Raw genomic sequence first — 25940 nt, 5'->3', positions numbered from 1 at the left:
CAGATTATCTGAATGGTGTCAAGTTGGGAAAAGGGGAAGTACAACGAGATCTGGAGTCCCTTGTTCATCAGTCACTGAAAGTAAACATGCAGGTACAGCAGGCAGTGAAGTAAGCGAATGGCATGTTGGTCTTCATAACAAGAGGAGTTGAATAAAGTAGCAAAGAGGTTCTTCTGCACTTGTACAGGGCCCTAGTGAGACCATGCCTGGGGTATTGTGTGCAGTTTTGGTCTCCAAATACGAGGAAGGGCATTCTTGTTATTGAGGTAGTGCAGCGTAGGTTCACAAGATTAATTCCCGGGATGGCGGGATTGTCATATGTTGAAAGAATGGAGTGGCTGGGCTTGTATACTCTGGAATTTAGAAAGATGAGAGGGATTCTTATTGAAACATATGATTATTAAGGGTTTGGACACGCTGGAGGCAGGAAACGTTCCTGATGTTGGAAGAGTCCAGAACCAGGGGCCAGTTTAGGAATGAGGGGTAAGCCATTTAGAATGGAGATGAGGAAACACTTTTTCACACAGAGAGTTGGGAAGCTGTGGAATTCTCTGCCTCAGAAGGTGGTGGAGGCCAGTTCTCTGGAATACTTCCAAGAGAGAGCAAGATGGGGCTCTTAAAGATAGCAGAGTCCGCGGAAATGGGGAGAACGTAGGAACGGGGTACTGATTGTGGAAGATCAGCCATGATCACATTGAAATGCGGTGCTGGCTCGAAGGGCCGAATGGCCTACTCTTGCACCTATTGTCTATTGCTCCTATCTGCTGCGGGTCCGAGATGTACTTTCCCAGCCTCACATGCTGCTTCCTGTCCGCCAGGATGTTGGTGATCCACTGACAAAGGGGTTCAGGCACAGTCAACTTGGAGAGTTTGGAGTGTAGTAGCTCTGGCACAACGGTGTTGAATGCAGAGCTAAAATCCACAAACAAAATCCTTGCATAGGTCCCCTGGCGGTCTAGGTGCTGGAGGATGAAGTGCAAACCCAGGTTGACTGCATCATCCACAGATCTATTGGCCCGATAAGCAAACTGCAGAGGGTCCAGCAGGTGCTTTGTGATATTTTTCAGCTGGGCCAGCACAAGTCTTTCAAGGGTCTTCATGACTACAGAGGTCAGTGTGATAGGCCTGTAGTCATTAAGACCAGTAATCCTTGTCTTTTTGGGTACAGGGACAATAGTGGAGACTTTGAAGCAGACAGGGACAGTACAGGTTTGCAGGGACTGGATGAAAATGTATGTTGTTCAGCACAGACCTTGAGGGTAGAAGGAGAAACATTGGAGATTTCCAGCTTTTCTGTCTTCGGAATAACCTCCTCAATTTCTATTGTTGGTGATGGAGAAGTGGCCAGACTGATGTTGGGCAGCAAGGAGGAAGCGGGTCGTGGACGGGGGGTGGGGGGTGCGGGCTGTCTTTGCAGACTGGAATCAGGCTGTAAGTGGGTGTTAAGTGGTGATTGGAGAGGGGTAGGTGGGGAATGGCCCAGTTTTTGCAGACTGGAGTCGGGCTGTAAGTAGGTGTGAAGTGGTGATTGGGGATTGTTACCAAGGTTAAGTTTCTGTTTATCGAACCTGCAGTAGAACCTGTTCAGGTCGGTCATCTGGCAGTGGAGGCCAATTCAGAAGGCAGTGGAGGCCAATTTTCTGGAGGCTTTTAGAGAGAATTAGATAGATCTCTTAAAAACAGAGTTGTGAATGGATATGGGGAGAAGGCAGGAACGGGGTACTGATTGTGGATGATCAGCCATGATCACAGTGAATGGCGGTACTGGCTCGATGGGCCGATTGGCCTACTCCTGCACCTATTGTCTATTGACTCTTGTATACTGCAGCGAATCCAAGATGTGCTTATGTTTAGTAAACTTGTACTGAACTGTATGCAAAAAAAGAATGTCACTGTACCTCGGTATATGTGACAATAAAGTACCATTGAATTGTCATTGATTGAAATAAAGTAACTTCACGAACTTGCAACGAATTGAAACAATTGAACAGGATACAATTTACTCAAGACTTTATCTCTTGTGGTTATCAGCCAGATCATTTGTTCTTGATCTGTGGGTATATTGTATAGACAAACATTTATACATTTGTGCCAAACAATAGGGATATGACAGTATCTGCTCACGTTCTGTCAACTCTCGAGAACAGTGGCTACTCGGGATAAGATAGTGCAAGATATATGTGGAACGATGCTTTAACATAAATTCCTTCATGCAGAAGAGTCGGATGTTACATTCTTGACAATTGTATGGGCTGCAAAGTAACTCGTGGATATCAAATGTTGAACTGAACGACACAGATCAGAATGTCCCAGCGCTGCTGCTGCAGTCTGTGCTAAATCAGTTGATCCCAGTCACGCTTCAACAGTTGGACTCAGTGCCCTGGGAGAAGGGTGGGGGAAAGCACCCAGGATTTCCCCCATCAGAACTGTGTTCAGTATCTGAAGATAGACACAAAATGCTGGAGTAATTCAGCGGGCCAGGCAGCATCTCTGAAAAATTAGGTGACGTTTCAGGTCGGGACCCCTCTTCAGACTGAGGGTAACTCCTGCCAGGAGTATGTGATTATTGGGTGAGCGATGCTCGACTTTGGTACCCCCCGAGATGTCAAGTCTTAAACTGCAAACATGCGTGAAATACGAGGTGCCGCCCTTAGTTTAGTTACAGCTGTGACTACAGCGGCAGTTGTGGGAGGTACTATCGCAACATTTGGAAATCACATGGACAGTACAGGTTGAGGGAGATCTGGACCAAAGGCAGATGGGACTAGCATAGTTGGTCAGTGTGAGCAATTTGGGCCAAAGGGCCTGTTTCCACGCTGCACACTCTATGACAGCTCAGAAGATCATGGGTTCCCATTCTGCCAATGGACACCTCATTTCATTAACTATCCTGATATTTGTGCTGAAATCTCAATCCCAATGCTGCGATGAAGAAGACTACTGCCCATCACTAAAGGACACAGTGCTGGAGTAATTCAGCAGATCAGGCAATGTCTCTGGAGAACATTTTCTATGTTTCTATAAACATAGATAGGCGACGTTTTGGGTTAAGACCCTTCTTCAGACTGTCCACCTATTTTCCAATAGACTTGTTACATGGGTTTGCTGAAAAATAATTTACTTAGAGATACAGCATGGAAACGGGCCCTTCGTACGTTCATAAGTGATAGGAGCAGAATTAGGCCATTCGGCCCATCAAGTCTACTCTGCCATTCAATCATGGCTGATCTATCCTCTCCTTCCTAACCCCATTCAGCAGATTAGGCAGCATTTATATTTACCTGGGTCGGATCTTGCCTCCTGTGATTGCGTTGGCTGCTGTACATCGACCCTCATGATGTATTGGCAGCACTTTCTACTAATAAAACAATTTGATTCAACTTTAAGAATACATCCTGCATTGCACTCCAAGCATGGAACCATTACAAGTCGAGACACTTTAAAGACTTGGAATACACTTTTGGGGCAAAGTTTCCTTCAACAATAAAATTCCTAATTATATACAAGCTAATCCTTACAGTGCGATCAACAGCACCCAGTGGTGTGGCGGGGTAGAGGGTCCAGAGGTTTACGAGAATGATCCCATGAATGAGTGGGTTAACATATGATGAACGTTTGACAGCACTGGGCCTGTACTCGCTGGAGTTTAGGATGAGGGGGAGATCTCATTGAAACTTACCGAATAGTAAGGCTTGGATAAAGTGGATGTGGAGAGGATGTTTCCACTAGTGGGAGAGTCTAGGACCAGAGGTGATAGGCTCAGAATTAAAGGACGTTCCTTTAGGAAGGAGATGAGGAAATTTCTTTAGTCAGAGGGTGGTGAATCTGTGGATTTTTTTTGCTTCAGAAGGCAGTGGAGGCCAAGTCAATGGAGTGATAGATCCTTGATTAGTACGGTGTCAGGGTTTATGTGTAGAAGGCAGGAGAAATGGGGTTAGGAGAGATAGATCAGGCATGATTAAATCACGTACACTTGATGGGCCGAACGGCCTAATTCTGGTCCTATCACTTATGTGATTAAGATTCATTTGACCAACAGGTACATTATTTGTCAACAATGGTACGAGTCAACCAAAATGTATTCATGACATGGGATGTTGTTTAATGATTCAATGCACTGTTCAGTGAATCAGCACGACTGCAGTTGTGGAGCTAGCGGAAGCTTTAATATTAGGGATGAAGAGTTCACAAGCCAGAGAAGGGAGCAAGTTATCTTTAATTGCTTTTTTTATTTACTGTTTCAGTTTTCTCTATCTCACTGATCATCACAACCAGGTGGTTATTATTCCAAGCAGACAGCACCAGAGATCAGGACCAAACCCAGGTTTCCCGTGCTGCAAGGTAGATGCTTTACCAGTAGTGCCACCCCCGATTGGGATGTTTGATGAGATGTGATGCTGGCCACAACTCACTGGACCATTTCCAATGCGCACTCATTACAACTTCACGCTATTAGAGTAGGATCACCCCTCACACATATGATCACTGCACTACACTTGCCAATTCAGGCCACATTACCCAACCTCAACCCTGAAGATTGAAGAAGGGTCTTGACCCAAAACGTCACCCATTCCTTCTATCCAGAGATGCTGTCTTTCCCGCTGAGTTATTCCAGCATTGTGTATATCTTCGGTGCAAACCAGCATCTGAAGTTCCTTCCTACATTCACGTTTTCAAGAGAGTTAGATTAAGTTCTTAGGGGTAAGAGAATCAAGGCGAAGAACGAGGTACTGATTTTGGATGACAGCCATGATCATATTGAATGGCGGTGCTGGCTTGAGGGGCCAAATGGCCTACCCCTGCACCTATTTTCTAACTTTCCATGTTAATCCTGTTACTATTGTTCAGACCCCTTTCCTCCTCAGCTTGGCCCAAAGGCAGATAGTCCTCCCACATAGAGAAGAAACAACCAATTAGGAAGGAATAAAGTAATTTATTATTATTTTTAATCAAACTTGGGTACAATGTGAAACTGCATTCTGATGCCCCCACCCACCTTGTATTAGGAAGTGAGAAGAACCCTGCCTGCAGAATCCAGTGGCAAGGCAAAGAGGAATACTGCAGCTTTAGTCAGTCTTTACAGGCCTTTGCATCCCGATTCATCGATAAGGCAAAACATCAATGCAAAATGGACCAGGTTCATATAGTACAGTCTACACTCATTCTTTACAATTTCAAAATGATCACAGTGATGAAAACTGTACAAATACCTTCTAGGTCGAAGGATTAAAAATAACATCTAGTTTAAAAGTAGGACACTCTACTTTTCTTTTTTAAAAAGTTACAGATTTATGATTAATTTTCATCAAGAAATACACTTCCACACAGTATTGTTGACCAACTATAAAAAAGATGCGAGATGACTTACACCAGTGATGAAATTCAAATTAGGACTGCTTCAGAGACCGTCACGTTAACAGTGTGTTAATTCAGCTGCCTTTCAAAAGTCATTCATTAACAGCACGTTAGGACTTCAACATCACTGATAATAAATTATACAGAGCGAAAAAAAAAGGTCACAGAACCAGACTTCATCCCCAACATACCGATCACAATTATTTTCAAGGTGATACAGACATGGAGACCAGATTCCCTTTTTAAAGTCAGTTTCGGAATCTACTGCTGGATCTTTGACTTGATCAGGAGGCAAGATCCGACCTACCAAATGAGGACCTCACAAAATCCTATAACTGCCAGATGCATCCTCGAGAGGTGGGGTACAACTCCAACATCTGTACTCCTGCTCTACAGTGGTCAGACGGGGGTGAAGGACCCGATTCTTGCTGTGAATTACAGCAGCAGCAGCAGCCCATGGGCAAATGAAATAAATGAAATGAAAAGCACAATTACTACTCTTTCTGTTAAGAGGCGCCACCGAGCTCTCTCCAAAGTACAACAGGATGCCCAGGGCAACCAGAGGACACTTCAGGCCCACCCCCACAATCGGCTATCAAGTTGCGTCACAGGCAGAACAGCAGTCAATTTACATAACCGCGGTTTGCACGAGAAATCGGCGACTGATGCAAAAATCATAACCCTTTCTCCAATTCACAATACTACTTGGGAAAAAAAAGTTTACATTTGTCTTACCATTTTGCTAGCTCTTAGGTGTACGAGATGGCAAAAATCGAAAGCATCATAATTTACGCATTTTCCTGCTCGGAAAACAGAAAGGCGAATAGAAATAGAAGGTATATAAACCCGATAGAATATATATTAGAAGGAAGAAGGAAATGACGAGTTTAAATAGCTCTCTTCAGCTGAAGGAAAATCACAAGATACAGCTCAGATACCTTCATCCAGGATTCAACGGTGAATTGTTTTTAAACTAACTGTTGAAATAACAATCCGTGACAATTTTCAAGTCCCATTGTATTTTCACTCTCATCCTCACGCTAAATAAATGGTGTGCAGGGTATATTATTACAACTTTTTTTCTGGGATTCTGCCTGGAAGTAAAAAAGGATTTTCTCTAATGACTGCAGGATCAGCAGCTAAGTTTAGTAAAAAAAAATGTCCCTTAAATTTAGTAATATTATCAGCAGAGCTTCATGTTGAGGAATCTAGTAGTACTGCAAAAAGAGAAGAGGGATGTGTATAAAACAGGGCCTGGTCTTTGGGATAAGGTGCATTGTCGGGTTGACAGGAACCAAAACCGGCACTGGGTGGCTACAATTATATACTCACTAGTGTCAAAGCTTCCTTGTGATACATTTAAACCTTTTCCCGATGTTCCACACAGCTTCACCTGTGCTCCCACCTAACTCAAGCAAATACCACCCGAGCACTTCCCTCCCATGAACGGTGTAAACAGCGCAGGAGTTTAGGAAAAAGCCTTTTGGAAGCTCCGTTCATTATGTAACAGCGGTTCTAGTCCTTCACTTAAAAGTCGGTCTCAACTTCGTGAGTTACAAGCTAGAAAATTGAGAAAGCACAGCGGCACGGCCATCGTCGATGGCTTTCAAACGTGACAGACCTCCATTCAAATATCGGCAAGACAATAACAATGGAAGGTGGCAAACTGACAACACACACCTTCTGTCATTATCTCACCCAGACCTCACAACACCAGTTTTAAAGGCAACAAGCCAGCAACTGCACCACTAATGGAGGAATGACCTAGACTTCTGATTGAGTGCCAGTAAATGCACAAGCTCAGCCAAAACCATATGTATCAAGGAGGCAGCGGATGTACATTCAAGACTTTTGTGCTAAATTGAGATTTATGCCAGCCCAGCCATAAAATACAAAATATCAGCGATCAGAGCCAAACATTCAGGGCTGGCTCTGCTCTCACCCTCTCTATTGGTCATCATTTCTTGTGCTGATGCAGCCTTACAGTTTGGGGGAAGCATGACTGGGTTCAGATGGCTTCACGCCAAAGAGTGGGAGTCAGAGTTGGGAGGAGTCAGGAATGCTTGCTTGCAGGTTCTACTGTGGCTACTGCATGTGGAACCTGAAAGCCCAGCAAAGTCTACTATACATAAGGAGTTACTGCAGACCGAAAACTTTAAGCCCCCCGGGTCCTTGGTCGATTGCCTTATACTGAAATAAAGACTGAATGCAATAAGGAAAACTCAATTTAGAAAACAAGCCCCAGTGACAATACATAATTATATATATATAAAAAAAACTGTTATTCTAAACAATGCACGAGCCGCATATTTCCATGCAGGAATGATAGAGTGATAAGGAGGCTCTGTATATCTAAATATTGCACAGACTGAAAGGAAAGAATCACATAATCATGGGAAATTCTCACATTATCAACAACTACAAAAAACAAAAAGATTCATCTAACTATAGTAGTCATGAGTTCAACAGTCTCCATGTGAGCAATTTTTTTGTTAAGACAATTCTGTGATAGGAAGCCAAGTTTTGGGATTCCCTTGTGCAAATAAGAAGGCATCATGCTGCATAAAGCATCTGTTTTGTTTGTTTTCTCTGCCCCAAATGGAACAAGCTTTTCCTGTAGTGTTCTTCCCTCAGGTCAGTTTGACAGCTAGCATGGGTAGGGTCTAAGCCACAGGCTTGGACTGCGATTCCATTTCCGCAGCTCGCTTCAACGCAACATCCACCAGCAGCTGAAACCCACTGAAATCTTGGTTGAGATCGGGAGGAGTGGGCGGAGGAGTGTTAAATAGTCCACTCTGGTGGGGTGGATGGGAGCCCATTTGGACAGCATCTTTGGAGCATCCAGGAGTGAGATTCATCAGGCCCGCACTTGACAAAAGATCCATTTTAGACATTCCCTCTAGGCTGGTCGGTGGGCAGTAGTGTAAAGGCACGTCGTTCGGCGTCGAGACGGTAGTGTGGCATATGACTGAAGGTCTCGGCACGAGGGCACCCCCGGAAGAGGTGCTACGCGGAGATGCCTCCCCACTGTCGGGGCAGGAGCTGGTGGAGCCGAATGATCTTTCGTCGAGGTCCGGGACAAAGCTACTGGACGCTGATGACGTTTGAACGGGGGTGTGCTCCATGCTCTTACTCCCGCGACGCGAGATGGTGAAGTTATTGGGGTCTTGGCCGTCCTTCCTCAGCATGTCTGGTAGCAGTCTGCGGCGTGCATTAATGAACCAATTACAGACCTGGAAGGCAGTAGGCAAGAGGATAATCAGGTTGTGTACATCTCAACTGTAGATTATATAGAGACACAGTGCAGAAACAGGCCCCTCAGCCCACGCCGACTAGCAATCACACGTGCTATCCTATACACTAGGGATAATTCACCCTTTTTAAAAAAAAACACAGCCAATTAACCTACAAGCCTGCATGTCTTTGGAGTGTGGGAGGAAACCAGAGCACCCGTAGAAAACCAACTCGGGTCACGGGGAGAATGTACAAACTCCATACAGACTGCACGTAGTCAGGATTGAACCCGGGTCTCTGGTGCTGCAAGGCAGCAACTCTACCGCTGCACCACCGTTCCTGAAATCTACTACAAAAATAATGGAAAGAAAACATTGCTGTAGGCAGCACCAAAACATTTTAAATATGTACATCCACTTCCATGCAAGCAAAAATAAATGCATGTCAAAAGGTAATGTTGGAGAAATCCAGACTGGCAAGGAATTAAATCAGAGGAAAGGATCACATAAAAATTTAATAATCTGCAGTTGCTGGAAATCTGATATAAATATATAAATTGCTGGGAACACTCATCAAATAAACCAATAACTGTTACTTTCCAAGGGTGCTGCCTGATAAATGTTTCCAGGATATTTTCTTTTTGTAACTGGATTACATGTTTTAATCCAACCCACCAAAGCTCATTTCTTGAAACTTTCCCCGCCCACCGTGTACAACTATTTGTTTTATAGACAAAATGCTGGAGTAACTCAGCGGGACAGACACCATCACTGGAGAGAAGGAATGGGCGACGTTTCAGGTCGAGACCCTTCTTCAGACTGTTGTCAGGACTGATGTGTGACATCAGTCTGAAGAAAGGTCTCGACCCAAAACGTCACTCATTCCTTCTCTCCAGAGATGTTGCCTGAGTTACTCCAGCATTTTGTGTGTATCTTCGATTTAAACTAGCATCTGCAGTTCTTTCCTCTGCAACTATTTCTTGATCCATTATGACAATAAACTGAAGTACAACTTAAATCCCAATACGGCCATCAAATGTAATATAGCAGTGTTTCAAGGAGCCAACACTGTCTGAAGTAGCCAGAGGCATTAAGTTTTACATGGAAAATCAAACTATAGAAGTCTCCATTTCAGATGCTCATCCATCTTCAGTCCTATCCTGTCAGCATGACCGGACCTCATAGGCAAACTCACAGCCTTATGACAGAACACGCTGCTTGGTGAAAACTTTTGGAAATCGAGGAACTTCACTATCAGAAACATAGGGCCACGCCTGGTATTTGGAACAACTTTAAGTATGAATGGTGTGTTTTATCTGATTTAGTTTAGGGATACAGTAAGGGGACAAGCCCTTCAGGTCCGCACCGACCAGCACATCAACACTATCCTACACACAGATGGGATAGTTTACAATTCTAACAAAGCCAATTAACCTACAAAGCTGTACGTCTTTGGAGTGCGGGCGGAAGCCAGGTACCAGAAAAGACTCACGCAAGTCACGGGGAGAATGTACAAACACCCATAGTCAGGATCAAACCCACATTGTGCATTGGTACAGGGCGACACAGCAATAGAATTCCTGCCTTACAACGCCAGAGACCCGGGTTTGATCCCGACTACGGATGCTGTCTGTATGGAGTTTGTACGTTCTCCCCATGACCGTCTGGGTTTTCTCCAAGATGTTTGATTTCCTCCCACACTCCACAGACATACATTTGTAGGTTAAGTGTAAATTGTCCCTAGTGTGTGGAGCATAATGTTAATGTGTGTATATCGCTGGTCGTTCCAGACAAGGTGGGCCAAAGGGCTGTATCTCTAAAGATACTGTGGCTGTGGCATGCTTCAATCTGTGTTTGATGCAATATACTAGACCAGGGAAGATTTTAATGCTTAAAACTGCAGGATTTCCATTTCCCAATGATGATGATGATGATGATGGCCTGTGTGAACTCAATGGGCTGAAGGGCTCATTGCTGTCTGACTCTGTAAAATGCTTGGTGCAGAAACTCAGAAGGGAGTCATTCCACATCAACTAGCATATCGAATTATACAAAGTCTAATGTTGATTATAACATGATACATGGATGCTTAAAAGGAATACACACAAGCAAAATGTGCAGGAAAGGAGTTTAACTTGGCATCATGCTCGACACGGACATTGTGGGCCGAAGGGCCTCTTTATGTTTGTTTTATGTAAACTGCCATGGAACTGGTTTCCTTGCACAATATAACCCATCGAAGCTACAGGGCACAGTTGTAAGCAGGTATTAGGAGCTACAAATTTAATGAAATGCTCAATAATAAGATTCATAATTGGTTTGACACCCAGGTTTCAGAATGACATAAAAGCAGCACAGTGGTGCATTGGTAGAGTTGCTGTCTTAGTGCCAGAGACCCGGATCGATCCTGACTATGGTTCTGTCTGTACAGAGTTTGTATGTTTTGCCTGTGACACGCATGGGTTTCCTTCGGGTGCTCCGGTTTCCTCACACATTCCACAGGTTTGTAGGTTAAGTGGCTTCTGTAAATTGTCCCTAGTGTGTAAGACAGAACGGGTGATCGATGGCTGGCATGGGCTCAGTGGGCTGAAGGGCCTGCTTCCACACTGTATCTCTAAACTAAAAAAATTAAAGGATCAAAAAATGTTTTCCTTCTTGTCTACTTTGATAGCTTTAGCAATTAAATCCCAATTGCTTTTATGTGTTCTTTTCATGAGGCACATTTAACCTGTTATGACACAACGTTCTGGAGTAACTCAGCAGGACAGACAGCATTTCTGGAGAGAAGGAATGGGATATGTTTTGGATTGAGACCCTTCTTCGGACTCAGGTACTCTGTATCCTGGTATTTGGTTTAGGGATAATGGGACAGTGAATCTGCTGCATAACACTAATGCTCAAACTAAAGATCTTTGACTTTTGAGAATCAACTGCCCCTCTTTAATGAATTAATATGCTTAAAGTCAGAGGTTTGTGCCTACTACAACTTATTAATTTGACCTTTTAAAAACAGGAAGCACATGCTTATTTATTTATAACGTGGTCCGCAGTCACTGCAGCACTACTGTCACTTTGACCATGCAGCAGTAATGTGCAATGCCTATAGATAACCCAAAATGCTCCTCGTAATTTAGTGAGCAACATGCTTACGATTAGAATTTTGCTGCTGCATTCAAAGCATCACTAGCAAACCTCATTGAAGTCACTGCACATTACTCAGCACAAAAATGCCTCCAATGTCAAGACATCTTTTCAGTCCAGTCACACATTACAAAATAATTTGAAAACAAGTTGACTGTTGTGTAGGAGGAAACTGCAGATAGACACTAAATGCTGGAGTAACTCAGCGGGACAGGCAACATCTCTGGATAGAAGGAGTGTATTCTGCAGACTGATGGGTAGTTTAAATCTCTTTTGCACTTGATGGACACAATTATGCCACAAAGCAGGACTAGTATTATGCCACTAATATTTCTTGCAACAAACTATTCCTCAACCCAGATTAAAATATTTTTTTGTAATTATCGGTATTCCTCACCTCTCCATTCATCAAAATAAAAAGAAAATTCATTAACAGTGTATCTCCACGTTGACTCAAAGGTTAAGTATAATACCTGGTTGAAAACCGATCACAGGAGGAAGGTTTTGCAAGCTTTGAATCAAAGTCTGAGCACAACCAGTATTCAATTATATTCAACAATGCAGGTGGAACAAACACACCAAGGCTATTAAATTGGACACAGCAACTGGCAGATAAAAATCAGCTCAAGCCTCATTTATTATTGTTGTGACCAATGATTATACATATTGTACAAGGACATTACGCATAGATAGGATTGTTTACAGTTCTGGGTAGGAAGGAGCTGCAGATGCTGGTTATACGAAGATAGACGCAAAATGCTGGAGGAACTCAGCGGGCCAGGCAGCATCTCTGGAGAGAAGGAATGGGTAACGTTTGTGTCTGAAGAAGGGGCTCAACCAGAAACGTCACCCATTCCTTCTCCCCAGAGATGCGGCCTCTCCCACTGGGTTACTCCAGCAGTTTGTTTTCAGCTCTGATGTCCCCTCACAATGGAATATTTGATGCATTCCTCCTTTCCCAAGCTCACACAAAGAACTGCTAAAACATAAAAGAAATTGGTCATGGTCATCAAAAGTAACTAAGCATCTACGGAAGTGCATAGGTTTAACCCACCTGGGAAACACAAACCCACAGTATAAATTCTAACCTCGTTTTGTGGTTTACAGTTGTGGAGAAAGCAGCACAACTCAGATAAAGTGAAAACAAAAGTGTTTTGATCTGGGGCATCGAAAAGGAGAAGAGCCAGTGTCTTTTCCCCAGCATAGGGGAGTCAAAAACTACCAGGCATGTGTCTAAGATGAGAGGACAAGATTTAGTACCAGAAAAGCAACTTTTTAAAACACAGAATGTGGTGCGTAAGTGGAACAAATTGCCAGCGGATGTAGTAGGAGTGGGTTTAATCACATTAAATTGGACAATTGACAATTGGACAGGTGTATGAACAGGAAATGTTGTGCAGAGTTCTGGGCCAGGTTCAGGCAATTGGGACAAGCTTGGTTAAGCAGAAGATAGACACAAAAAGCTGGAGTAACTTAGCAGCACAGAGCACTCTTGATGGTTAAACTCTGCAGGAAATATCTATTTTATGTTGAATCACACATAGCATTGGAGTATGTAGCATGTCACAAATAAATAAATGTCAACATACCATGTAAGAAAGGATTGGAGAGAGAAAATTAGATGCATACAAATCAGTTAGCCTGATAGTCGGGAAAATGTATGGATTTGTTATAATAGTGATAACAGACCACTGAAAATAATTACAAAATTGGACAGTCAACATGGAATCATGCAAGTATATTCATATTTGACAAATCTATTGATCTTTCAAGTTATGGAGTACAGACATGGAGACATGGGAGAACCAACAAATACGGTGCATTTAAACTTTCATAGCTCTGCACAAGAGCACATGGAATTGCAGTTTTAGTTTAGGTTAGTTTAGAGATACAGCACAGAAACAGGCCCTTTGGCCCACTGAGTGCGTGCCGACCAACAACCACCCCGTACACTAACACACACTGGGAACAATTTACAAGTGGCCTAATTCTGCTCCTGTCGCTTATGACCTTATGACAATTTTACCAAAGCCAATTAACCTGTAAACCTGCATGTCTTTGGAGCGTGGTAGGAAACTGGAGCAATATAAAAAAAACACATGCGGTCATGGGGGGAACATACAAACTCCGTAGAGATAGGACCCGTAGTCGGGATCGAACCAGGGTCTCTGGCACTGTAAGGCAGCAACTCTACTGCTGTGCCACCAGTAATTGGGGACAGAGAATTGAGGACTGGCTAACGAACAGAAAACAATTGGACAGAGCAGGGCAAATTTGAATTGATAGTGGGAGTCCCACCCCCACCCCCCCACCAATCAGTACCAGGGGTGGGTTGGGAAGGCGGGAGGGGGGGGAGAAGAGAGAAATAGTCACAACAACATGACTGATTTGCATCAGGGGATTGAACATAATACATCCACGTTTGATGATGATACAAAGCTAAGCAACAGTTTAGGTTGGGAGGAGAATAGAGATTGAGTTAAGGGATACAAACAAGGCAAATTGAATATGTAAAAATACAAGACCATCTAATGTGGTTGGAGACTATTAAAAAAGCCTTTCTTTTTTAATGGTGGCAACGTTGAAATACATTAGCAGTCAGAGGGATCACAAATCAAAGATACAGGGTTAGTGCAGGAAAGTGATTGTGAGTTTAAGCAGGAGCCATGATCTTATTTTAATGGCATAAATAACCAAAAGGGGGGAAATTATCTACTTGTGTTAATATTTCTGATGTTCTAATATAGAATATCATGGCTCCGCATTTTTGATTAATGATGTACTTCAAGTACAGAAAACCATTGCCTACTTGTTAACTCATTTTCAATAAACACAGACGGGGGGGGGGGGGGGGGGGGGGACAAGTATGAAATACGACCCATCACACCCAGATCAAACAAACTCCCTTGACAGGTTTGGCTCCGCACAGCTTTTTTAATGATTTAAATTCGGTCGCACACAGGTGGTGAAGACATATTTTTGGGAAGAATTTATTCTTTGTTTTATTAATAAAACACAGAGCAAATTGCCACAGTGCCAGGCACCACAGGTGTCTGTGTGTTTGTACAATTTCAATACTGGTGTTCTCATATACAGCCCGAACTCTTATCTCCAGTGTAATACTAAGCTCAACCACCTCAGCTCATCTCATGTCCCAGATGAGATTCCTTCTCCATTGAAGTCGACAATGCTGAATCACATATCAGGATAACTGCGACTTCTCGTAATGTCAAAATTGCTTTTACTGTTCCGCCATTCAATACCCAGCATAGTTCTTTCAACATCGTGCAAAAAGACCTTTGTGCTATTTCAAGTACCGGCAGAATCATGTGTATTGCTAATGGGGAAGAGATTGTGTCATTCTTTTTGTGCTTTGCATACCTACTCCAGTTTCAGTTTATTGTCTTTGATTGTCAACTTCATAGCTATGCCCTCCTTGTTCTCACAGCCACTAAGCTGCAATTTTACAGAAATATTCTTCCAAGTCTTGACATTGTGTGCGCCCATCTCCCAACACCTGTGCCACGAACAATTTACATCTTGTGTGATTAATATCCTATCCATAGGAAATCCTTTACAATTACCCCAGCCTATTCCCAATTCTCACTTTCCAAGGGAGGCCCAAGGTCTTCTTCATTTAACCAAGCTTCTAGTCACCATTGAAACTTGATTACACTCCTCCTGTGCATCCTAGGATGTTATCTCACTACATAAAAGTAAATCAGTGTTATGGAAATATATTGAAAATGGGTGTTCTAAAGTCCCACTTAACCACACAAAATCGCAACATGTACCACTCAACCACACAATTTATAATATGGAGATTGCTTGTAAATTGGAGAGTGAATTAAGTTTGCAAAACAAATTTTTTGAGTGTCCAATTTACTCACTTCAACCAAATAGGAACTCTACATCGAGGTTTAAAGTTTACAAAGATAGACGTGGAAAGTATGAAGGAACATTGTTTCCACATGATCTAGGTCAGAGGGGCGCCGATTTTTCTGTGGAGAACCACATTATATTTAGTATGGGTGTCAGGGGTTATGGGGGGGGAAGGCAGGAGAATGGGGTTGAGAGGGAAAGATAGAACAGCCATGACTGAACGGAGGAGTAGATTTGATGCCTAATTCTGCTCCTACAAGTTGTCAAGTATGGATCTCATTGGATGACGCTTATACAGAAATCTGCACAACAAAGATCCTCAAGAACTGATTAATACACAAAAGGACACAAAGTGCTGGCGTGACTCAAAAAGCCAATCAGCATTTCTGGAGAACATGGATACATGACGTTTTGGTCTGAAGAAGGGTCCCAGCCCAAAATGTCACTTATCCATGTTCTCCCGAGATGCTGCCAGACTATCTGAGTTACTCCAGCACTTTGTGTCCTTTCGCAATCCACTGCTGTGTTGATAAAAGGATGTGCAAAACATTCTTAATGCAATAAAACAACAAATGATTAACTAATCCCGAAGATCATTTTAATATGTACTCATAACCATGTAACAATGACATGTTGATCACCATTCTTGTAGTAGTCAATTACAAAGTAATCCTGTATCTCAATAGTCATCTGCCACACCAGTTTAAAACTAGCTGCCTTATTTCTCTGCACACTAGTACACCAATCACCAGTACTGATTCTTTTTAAAAAATCACAATAAACTATTTATTGTTGTGCAAACAAATGTGCTCCTTTTCCCTGAAAAATGTACCATCCTAAATTAAAATTCTCATCCTTGTTTTCAGTTTTCATTATTGTCTTTCCCATCCCCACTTAGTCATAGAGTCTTACAGCATAGAAACAAGCCCTTTGGCCCAATTTGCGCACACTGTCCAACATGTCCCACCTACACTCGATCCACCTACCTGCATTTGGCTCATATCCCTCCAAACCTGTCCTATCTTGGTCAGTACGCGTGTCAGGGTTTATGGGGAGAAGGCAGGAGAATGAGGTTCCGAGGGAGATAGATCAGCCATGATTGAATGGCAGAGTAGACTTGATGGGCTGAATGGCCTAATTCTGCTCCTATCACTTATGGACCAACTCTAGAAATTAGAGAACATTTACTTTTGTCTATACGTTTTCTTCAAGAGTTCCACTACAATTCTCATAGCCAACCAAAGAATTTGCATTCGGTGCATACAACATCTTCAAATATAATGATCACAAAGTAACGTCATTTTTGTTACTGGAAAAGCAGACATTTACTGTCCTTTCCTCAATGATTGCTAATCTGAGTGTCTTGCTGGGTCATTTCAAAGGACATTGAAAGAGTCGGCAACGTCTGGAGTTACATAGATAGAAGGACTGGCAAACTTCCTCAAAAGGGTTATGGTAGGTAATGAGGATGACAGTAATAGAATTCAGAGGGCCGAATGGCCACACATGGTAGGTTACAGTTATGAGAGAATTGCAACCCAATAGATTTTGGCAGGCAATAGAATAAGAAACAACACAAAGTAACACAGTTCTAAAGGAATATTTAGTTTAGTTTAGAGATACAGTGCGGAATCAGGCCCGTTGGCCCAACGGATCCATGCTGACCAGCGATCCCCACACCTTAACACTATCCTACATGCATACACTAGGGACAATTTGACAACTATATCAAGCTAATTAACCTACAACCCTGTAAGTTTTTGGAGTGTGGGAGGAAACCAGAGCACCCAGCGAAAACCCACGCAGGTCACGGGGAGAAGGAACAAATTCCGTCCAGACAGGCACTCATAGTCAGGATCAAACTCGGGTCCATAGCCGCTCCATATAAATGCCAATGCTCCATATAAGTGACAGTGACAGGACATTTTAAGAAAGTGGTAATGCACAAATGCTTCTAGATCTGTTGTACAAAAGCAGGAAGGTCGCATTAAACCTCGTAAAACTGGTTAGGCCACAACTAGAGCACGTGTCCAAATCTAGTAACCACAATTTAGGAAGGATTCCAGGGTCACAGGAAAGGCACTACAAAGGCACAGAAATGTCTCAACTGGTGGATTTCTGCTACATCAGACTGGAAAAACTGAAAAGGTTGTTTTCAAAAACAAAGAAAGTTAAAAGAAGGCACAAGAGACTAAATGCTGGAATCTGGTGATTTGACAGAGATTTGTAAACAGAGAGAAGAGACCCACATTAGACAATGACTCAACAACCAAGGGAACAGACTCAGGGTGACACACACATTATATTAAAAAAAAATTTTGCTCAACAGTCATTGTAAGTAAGTAAGTTTATTGGCCAAGTATTCACATACAATGAATTTGCCATGGTGCTTCGCCCACAAGTAACAACATGACATACAGTGACAGTTACGAATGACTCAGAAAACACTAAACATTAATAATAATAATAAAACATTAATGATAAAACACCATTGATCAAGCATGTGAACCAACAAAATACCAGATCAAAGGTTCTGGGCTCTGGGACTGAAGATGCAAGAAGCTGCAGATGCTGGAATATTGAGCAAAGCAAGAGGAACAGACTTCGGGTTGAGACTCGTCTTCAATTTAGTTTAGTTTATTGTTGTGTGTACTGAGGTACAGTGAAAACCCTTTTAGCGCATGCTGTCCGGTCAGCAGAAGACTATTCATGATTACAATCAAACAGTCCACTAAACTAGAGTCTGAAGAAGTGTTCTAACCCGAAACCCTCTAAAGGTGCTGCCTGATCCGCTGAGTCCATCCAGCATGTTTTTTCTTTTGTTCATGATCTGGAACATTGATCTTAGGAATGATGAAATGGGGCACATAAGAAAAACATACTTTTTCCCCCAAAGAAAGAAGATAATCTGCAGGGTTATGTAGAAAGAGGAAGATGGGACTGACTGGACACAGTAAAGTGGGTTGGCGGCACGACCGACATCGCAGAGGCCTCCGCAGTCCGTCTGTCTTTTTTTAACCTATTGTCCTGTTGAGTGTATAGCTTGTGGTGGGTTTTTGACTGTGTATGTGTGGGGGGCGGGGGAAACTTTTAGATCTCTTCCCTGTACGGGGACCCGACCTTTTCCCTGTCGGGTTTCCGTTGCCGTTGGGGCCTAGCACCGTGGAGCAGCCTCCAACCGGAACGACAGCTCAAGTCACGGAGCCTGCGGAGCTGAGGACCTACCATCGTGGAGCTGGCCGGCTTCGGAGCATGGAGAGCTGCGGTGGCGCGCTGCTGCGACCCGACTCTGGTGGATGGTGACACCGGGAGCTCGCGGGTCCCCGGTGGGAGACTGCTTTGTGGGGCGCCGGCAACGGCGCCTTCTCCCGCTCGAATTGTGGGGTTGAGAGTGACCTGGAGCGGGGCCTTACAACGTCCGGCGCGGCTTTAAATGGCCGCGGACTTGCTAGCGCCCGCAGGGGGCTCCAACATCAAGACCCAGGGCAGGGCCTTACATCGCCCGGCGTGGCTTTAAGTGAAAGTGGGACTTGCTAGCGCCCGCCGGGGGCTTTGACTTTGAGGAGAGGAATGGAGAGCATGGGAGAGACAAGACTTTGCCTTCCATCACAGTGAGGAGATTCACTGTGATGGATGTTTGTGTAAATTGTGTTGGTGTGCGTCTTGGTTCTTTTCTTGTATGACTGCAGAAACCAAATTTCGTTTGAACTTCATGTAAGGTTCAAATGACAAATAAATGGTATTGTATTGTATTGGATTGGTCCAAAAATAATAGCAAAGATTTAATGGCATGCATGGTGATTCTAGTTATTTCCCCAAGCTATACTATACTGTACAAGATGAAAACGTTCCTTCTTAAGCTTCAACATCACTTTATTTGTTCATTTTCCTCGGCATTACTATTCACGGTGAATATGGAAGTCAATGGTGTAAGAAGGTTTATGTTTGGTTTATACCTAAGATAGACACAAAACTGCTGAATAACTCAACGGGTCAGGCGGCATCTCTGGAGAAAACAAACAGGTGATGTTTCGGGTCAGAGCCATTCTTCAGACTGAAAGATAGAAGTGGTGAGAGGACTGGAGCAGAGTAAAGACCATAACATAACAAGGCCAGTAATAGATGATCTCAGGAAGGGTGGAGTCCACAATTGCCCATTGTTGGCTGGAGAAGATGTGCTAACGACAGGGATACAAGGACATGAAGAGTGGAACCAGTAGGATAACTAGTGTGGGGGAGGGGGAGAAAGGAATGCCGTGGCCTTGTAATGTCCAGGTTCAGGAACAGCTACTTCCCCACAGCAACCAGGCTATTAAACAAAACGAATAAGCTATGAGCTATGAACTGCAAAAGACTATATTAGTATTTGCACGATATTTGTTATTTATTGAACTTTTTCTTTTTTTCCCCCCATTATATACAATGTTTACATATTCACATATTCTGTTGTGCTGCAGCAAGTAAGAATTTCATTGTCTCGTCCGGGACATACGACAATAAAACACTCTTGACTCTTGAAATCAACATTCATTCCGCTGGGTTGTAAACTGCCCAAGCGAAATACGAGGTGATGTCCCTCCAATTTGCATGTGGCCTCACTCTGACTGCCAATTAAGCAGACTTTCTTCCTGAAAGATGTTGGGCATCTTATAAGCAGCTGCAATTACAACCAGATGCAACCTTGCTGATTTGGTTCTCATTTGAGCTTTCACAAGTCAACTGACTCTCCATTTTGTGAATAAAGCATATTAATGCAATATTGACATGCTTTGTTCAATTAACATTGTATTTAATGTCGGCACCTCAGGTTATAGAGACCGATGCTTCTGCATCATCGACAACCCGTTTGCTGGATGCCTTAGCCCCAGAGACCTGGGTTTGATTCTGGCCTTGGGTGCTAGCTGTCTGAAGTCTGCACATTCTCCCAGTGACTAGTTTTCCCTGGGCTCTTCAGTTTCCTCCCACATTCCAAAGACATGCATCTAGGTAAATTAATTAACTGTTTGAAATTGTTCCCAGTTGATAGATTAAAAAGGGGGGAGTTGATGGGTATGCAGGGAGATAGATTAACAGGACAATTAATGAGGGAATAGGTGCACTCTGTGAGTTGACTTAGATGCAATGGGCCAAAGTGCACTTTTTATATGTAGGATGGAACTACTGCTGCTGGTTTACATTGAAGATAGGCACAAAAACTGGAGTAACTCAGCGGGTCAAGCAGCATCTCTAGAGAAAAAACGAATAGGCGACGATTCATGTTGAGATCCTTTTTCAGGCTGACAGCTCTGGCTCTCAGTCTGAAGAAGTGTCTTCACCTAAAACGTCACCTATCCCTCTGCTCTTTTTATATTGTAGGGACCTGTGGAGGGGGAAAAAGGGCTCAAAGGAGAACAAAGTCAGGAAGGTTGCATCTGGTTGTAATTGCAGCTGCTCATAAGATGCTGAACATCATTCAGGAGGAAAGTCTGCTTAATGAACAGTGGAGACAGAAGCCATTTACTCCATCACTGACACTAATGTCACTGCAGCAACTTACAATGCTCACTTTGACTGCATCTCCCAGCCTAGCGACTTGCACTACCAACAGCCCGAGTGCAGCCACGTCACGGATTCATAACCAGCAGGCTCCCCTTCACTCACCAGACTGACGTGGAGATATACAACATTGCAGTCACTGAATCAGTGTCTTAAGAACCCTTACCAGACACTCTGGTCCCACAATCACCACAAAACACAGAGCCTCTATGACAGCTCATGCCAGTTTTTACAAAACAACTCACCAATTAATGCAAGAACAAAGTTGGTTAAAAAACAGATGGCACAGTTACTTCATTTAAACACACATTCACACCTGCATGGTTACTGTTTACCATCCACTTACCCTACCAACACTTAGTTGAGGGGCTCTGTAAAGCTCATCCCGTGTACATGTCGTGTGTAGGAAGGAACTGCAGATACTGGTTTATGCCAAAGATTGACACAAAGTGCCAGAGTAACTCTGGGCCAGGCAGCATCTCTAGAGAAAAAGGATGGGTGACGTTTTGGGTCGAACTGTTCTTCAGACCCCTCGAAATGTCCTGACCTGAAAAGTAATCCATCCATTTTGTGTGGATGCTGCCTGACCCGCTGAGTTACTCCAGCACTTTAGGTATATCTTCTGCAAATGTCATATTTTGTAAAGCTTGCCCCAAAGTGAGCACTCAAGTCACTCAGCTGGAAAGAGTGCAGAGAAGATTTACGAGGATGTTGCCAAGACTTGAGGGCCTGAGCTATAGGAGAGGTTGGGCAGGCTAGGACTTTATACCTTGGAGCAAAAGAAGAGGCAGAGGGGTGATCTTATACAAGTGATGTATAAATTCATCAGGGGGAAAATATAGGGCGAATTCATTTAATCTTTTTACCCAGGGGGAATAAAGAACAAGAGAACATCGATTTAAGGTGAGGGGAAATATAGGAGCCCGAGGGGTAACGTTTTCCACTCAGAGGGTAGTGGCTATATGGAATGAGCTGCCAGAGGAGGTAGTTGAAACAGATACTATAATAACATTTAAAAGGCACTGGGTCCAGATCATGGATATGAAAGGTTTAGCGAGACGTGGGTCAAACAAGGGACTAGCTCAGAAGGGGCATATGGGTCGGCATGGATTGGGCTGAAAGGCCTGTTTCCAGATGATAACTAAACAGCTCGCATCAGCCAAAAGACGACAAACATATTTTGGGAAAAAAGCCCAGGTTGATAATAAACAAATAAGACAAAATAGTGAGAATTGTGCCACTAAATACCCCAGGTGTTCAAAATCATACAAACACAGCGCCCGACTGCATTATTGAACAGAGCAATTCTACAATCGCCAGCTGACTTCAACAAATTGTAGAATGGCAGATCCAGCGCTGGGGGGGGGGGGGGGGGGGGGTAAACTGCAAAACTACTGGATATTGCAGACGATTTAATCCCGGGTGATATCCCTCGTTGCTCGCGGGGCCACGGGGAGGGCTAGTGGGTAGATAAACGGACTCACCTGCAGTACGGAGAGCTGCGCCTGCCTCGACAGCTGGGTCTTCTCCTGTTCGGACGGGTACGCCTTGTAGCGGTGCACGTAAAGCCAGTCCCGCAGGATCCGCACGGACTCCTTCGGCAGGTTGCCCCGTCTCCGCCGCTTGCCCGAGTGGGAGAGGTCAAGGGGGATTTCCAGGCTGTCGTCCTCGTCGGTCTCGCTGCCGCACACCGGCCCCATAGCTGTGGAGGATGGAATGAAGGGAGAAACCAGATCAATAGAAACCCGCCTTGCAGCAATGTCCCGGCACGTCTGCCCTTAACACATTCACTGCCTCCTTGTCAATTTCGTGCGGGCCAGAGAAGGAATCAAATCGGCCAATTCAATTGGCAATGTTGTTGCACTTTAAAGAGAAAAAAAAACGCCTTTTAATTCCTTCGATTTTTTTGGCTGTAAATGACTTATCTGTCCCCATTCAATCTCCCAAAGTAGCTCCGGCTACTCACCGAGGGGAGGGATCTGACTCAACGCATTTCAGTTGGGAAAATCCGAGTTTCTGCAAACAATAACAAATGGCTGGAGGCGTCCTTTGGAGACTTCAACGCGTCGAGTCGGCAATGGTTAAGAACAGTGTTTAGCGGGCCCTGTCTGTCCTCAGACTACCCCGTGAGTCGCACAGGACTTTCCAATCAAGCGACAAGCTCTCCCAAAGCTCGGCCCCCTTGTTCATGGAGAAAAAAACGTCTGGTTGGCTGAGTTTGAATCGAATCCGATCGGGACTGTCAGTTTGTAAAGTGATACATGCCCGCTCCCAGCGCTTAACAGTAGCCATTAGCTGTTTGGTGCAGAACAAAAGAACATAAATCTCCCCAAACAACTCGTGCTTCTGCTTTAGCAGCGAGTCCCGACCGAAGGGAATACCCGTGGATTTTTAAAAAAGTGTTATTCGGACAGTTTAGGAGTTCCATTTCACACATTCTACATGATCTGCTTTGAAAAAATCAAAGTCGAAACTTGTGGCCTCGCCAGACACGTGTTGCTAACCGATGTTACACTAAATTAAAGCAAATTCGAATAGTAACTAAAACTCATTGTAATATTGTTCACAAGACGACCAACGGTATTGGGCGACTGCAGTAGGAAATGATTAAAATAAAATAAATAATTTCCTCATGTAAAAACGAAAACTTTCAGCTTTCCATGTTAAAAGAATCTTAAAGTCCCTCTCGTTAATTACATAATTCCGTTTACAAAACACCATTGAAACAGACGGCAAAGACAGTGTACTGCGGAACCTGTCACAAACATTCTTTTACTTGGCTACAGTTCAAGAGAAGGAGGGGGGAGGGAGTGAAAAGTTTTACATTCCGACATATTCCACAACAGGATAACATTAAAAAAAAACTTCCTTCAGAACCCAATGCACAAATCTACCGCGATTGAATCCCATCTTCCGAACACTAAACACACTTTATACAAAATGGTGACTGGATTTACCGGAGTCTAGTCCTTTGAAATTCGAAGTACTGTGACTTTAATTGAGTGAATGGAGGAGAAAACAAAAGTACGTTATGCACGGTTGAGTGTTTAATAAGTGGAGGGTTTGCAGACTAACAGAAACTAACCGTCCTTGTAAATCATTTCCCAGATACCGCCCACGTACAATAGGGATTTTTGAAAAGTTGTTTCAATGCTTGGCCTTCGACTCATTTCGATAGGAAAAAAAATGCATCACTCAATGTTGTATGATCTCACTGTGCATATTCTATCATTGGGGAAAACCCCCTCACCTACAAAACTTGAAACTCGTGGCAACCATGGGACATAAACTTTTATCTTTTTTTTTAAAAAAAGAGAAGGGGGGAAACGCGATTAAACGTCGTAATGCGAAGCTCGTCATTGGAAACGCGAGGTTTGTCACAGGAGGAAGAAAGTTTTTTTTCCACGAGGTGAGAGACCTCAAACAAAGCCTTTAAACTCTCTAGGCACCCTCCTTTTTTTTCAACCAAAAAAAAGGTACATTTGCTCATTCTCTCGTTGGCAAACGATGGATTGCTCCCCCCTCCAGAAACTCCACTAACAAAAAATATATAAAATACTTAATTAAATTACAAAACGGGTAGACGGCGGAATAGTTGAAGGAAATGAACATGACTTGATAACGTGCCAGCAGCGTGGACAGAGTAAAGCAGCGTTCACCTACCTTTCTTCGCTTTCATCCTTCTCCACAAACGTGTCTCCAGGCGAACCAGTGGGTGGGGAGGAGGAAACAGCCGTTAAATCAAAACAAATCTCTTTTTCCAACAAGTTTCCAAGTTAGGAAGTAGGGAGCGAGGCAGCAGAGACAAATAATATCACGGGTTTTTTTGTGTGTGTTTGGTACTGTCGAGTGGAACCAACTTCTTGTAAGTATCGAGGTGGGCGCTTGGTGCTCGCTCTATCCCAGCGTGTTGCTCGCTGGAGGAGTCAAACAAAAGGTAAACACATCGCTGCTACCTGACGCTCGGAAGCACTCGGCTCAGCTCGGCTCGCCTCGTCTCGCCTCTCAGCGCTGACTGCCTCCACAGGAGCTGACAGCTCTCTCTCTCTCTGACAGCTGCTGCCTCGGCTCTGGTGGGTCCGCCCACAAAACCCAGGCTGTGCAAAGCGAGAGAAACAACTCTCCTCTTTTGACATCAAGCCCATTCAAAAAAAAAATCCTTATTTGCATACACCCAGGCAATCCAATCCAGATTTGTTCTTGGGTACTTTTCGTTTGAAAAAAAGTTTTTTTTGTGTGTATTTTGACACAGGGAGGAAGAGAACGAGAGAGAGAGAGAGAGAAGGGGGGAGCGGGTTTGTTACAAGTAAATCAAATGAAACTGTTTATAATTGAAGTGGTTGTTGTTTCTTTGTGCCTCGCTGGTTAATATCCGGTGAGAGCGGTCTAGCGAGACGGTTGCCTAAACTCCCCCATGGAGTAGGGAAAATATATATTTTAAAGTTTTATTCTAAGTGGATGAGGTTAAATATTAAACTTGGCAGCGCCGTCGGTGTTCCTTGATAAGGCAGCTCCTATTGTGTGTGTTTTTAATTTCTTTTTTTTAAGGAAATGTTTTAAAAGTTCACATCGCACATGTTTGCTTCACTTCCGCACATGTTTGCTCTTTTGTTTCCACATGTTACACTGGCTGGAGGTTGTGCCTTGTGGCCCATTAAGTAAGCCACGAGTTAAATCAAAATCGTTTCCAAAGTTTTTTTTGGGAGAAAAAAGAAACTGGAGCATTTGGCCGATCATTAAAGTAAAAACAACAGCGGATGTAACTTCAGAAATGTTGCCGTGATTTTCGGAGTA

At 43.6% G+C, this 25940-nt stretch overlaps 1 protein-coding gene across 4 annotated transcripts; it reads right to left on the bottom strand.

Annotated features, from left to right (window-relative positions):
* Positions 1–4913: 4913 nt before the first annotated feature.
* On the bottom strand, positions 4914–25228 carry LOC129696369 (homeobox protein AKR-like). 4 transcript variants are annotated; one of them, XM_055634212.1, is made up of 3 exons: positions 24810–25228; positions 22631–22848; positions 4914–8588 (listed from the first exon to the last, which is right to left on the bottom strand). In XM_055634212.1, exons 1-3 carry the CDS (start codon positions 24823–24825, stop codon positions 8019–8021), a joined length of 804 nt encoding a protein of 267 aa, XP_055490187.1. In that variant the 5' UTR covers positions 24826–25228; the 3' UTR covers positions 4914–8018. The 4 variants fall into 4 exon arrangements, with proteins under 4 accessions (XP_055490187.1, XP_055490189.1, XP_055490190.1 ...); XM_055634214.1 differs by lacking the exon at positions 24810–25228 and adding an exon at positions 24104–24790; XM_055634215.1 differs by lacking the exon at positions 24810–25228 and adding an exon at positions 24232–24331.
* Between the last annotated feature and the right edge of the window lie 712 nt (positions 25229–25940).

This window comes from Leucoraja erinacea, chromosome 4, assembly GCF_028641065.1.
Source record: "Leucoraja erinacea ecotype New England chromosome 4, Leri_hhj_1, whole genome shotgun sequence".
NCBI lineage: Eukaryota > Metazoa > Chordata > Chondrichthyes > Rajiformes > Rajidae > Leucoraja > Leucoraja erinaceus.
This window is presented reverse-complemented; position numbering and strand designations above follow the sequence as displayed.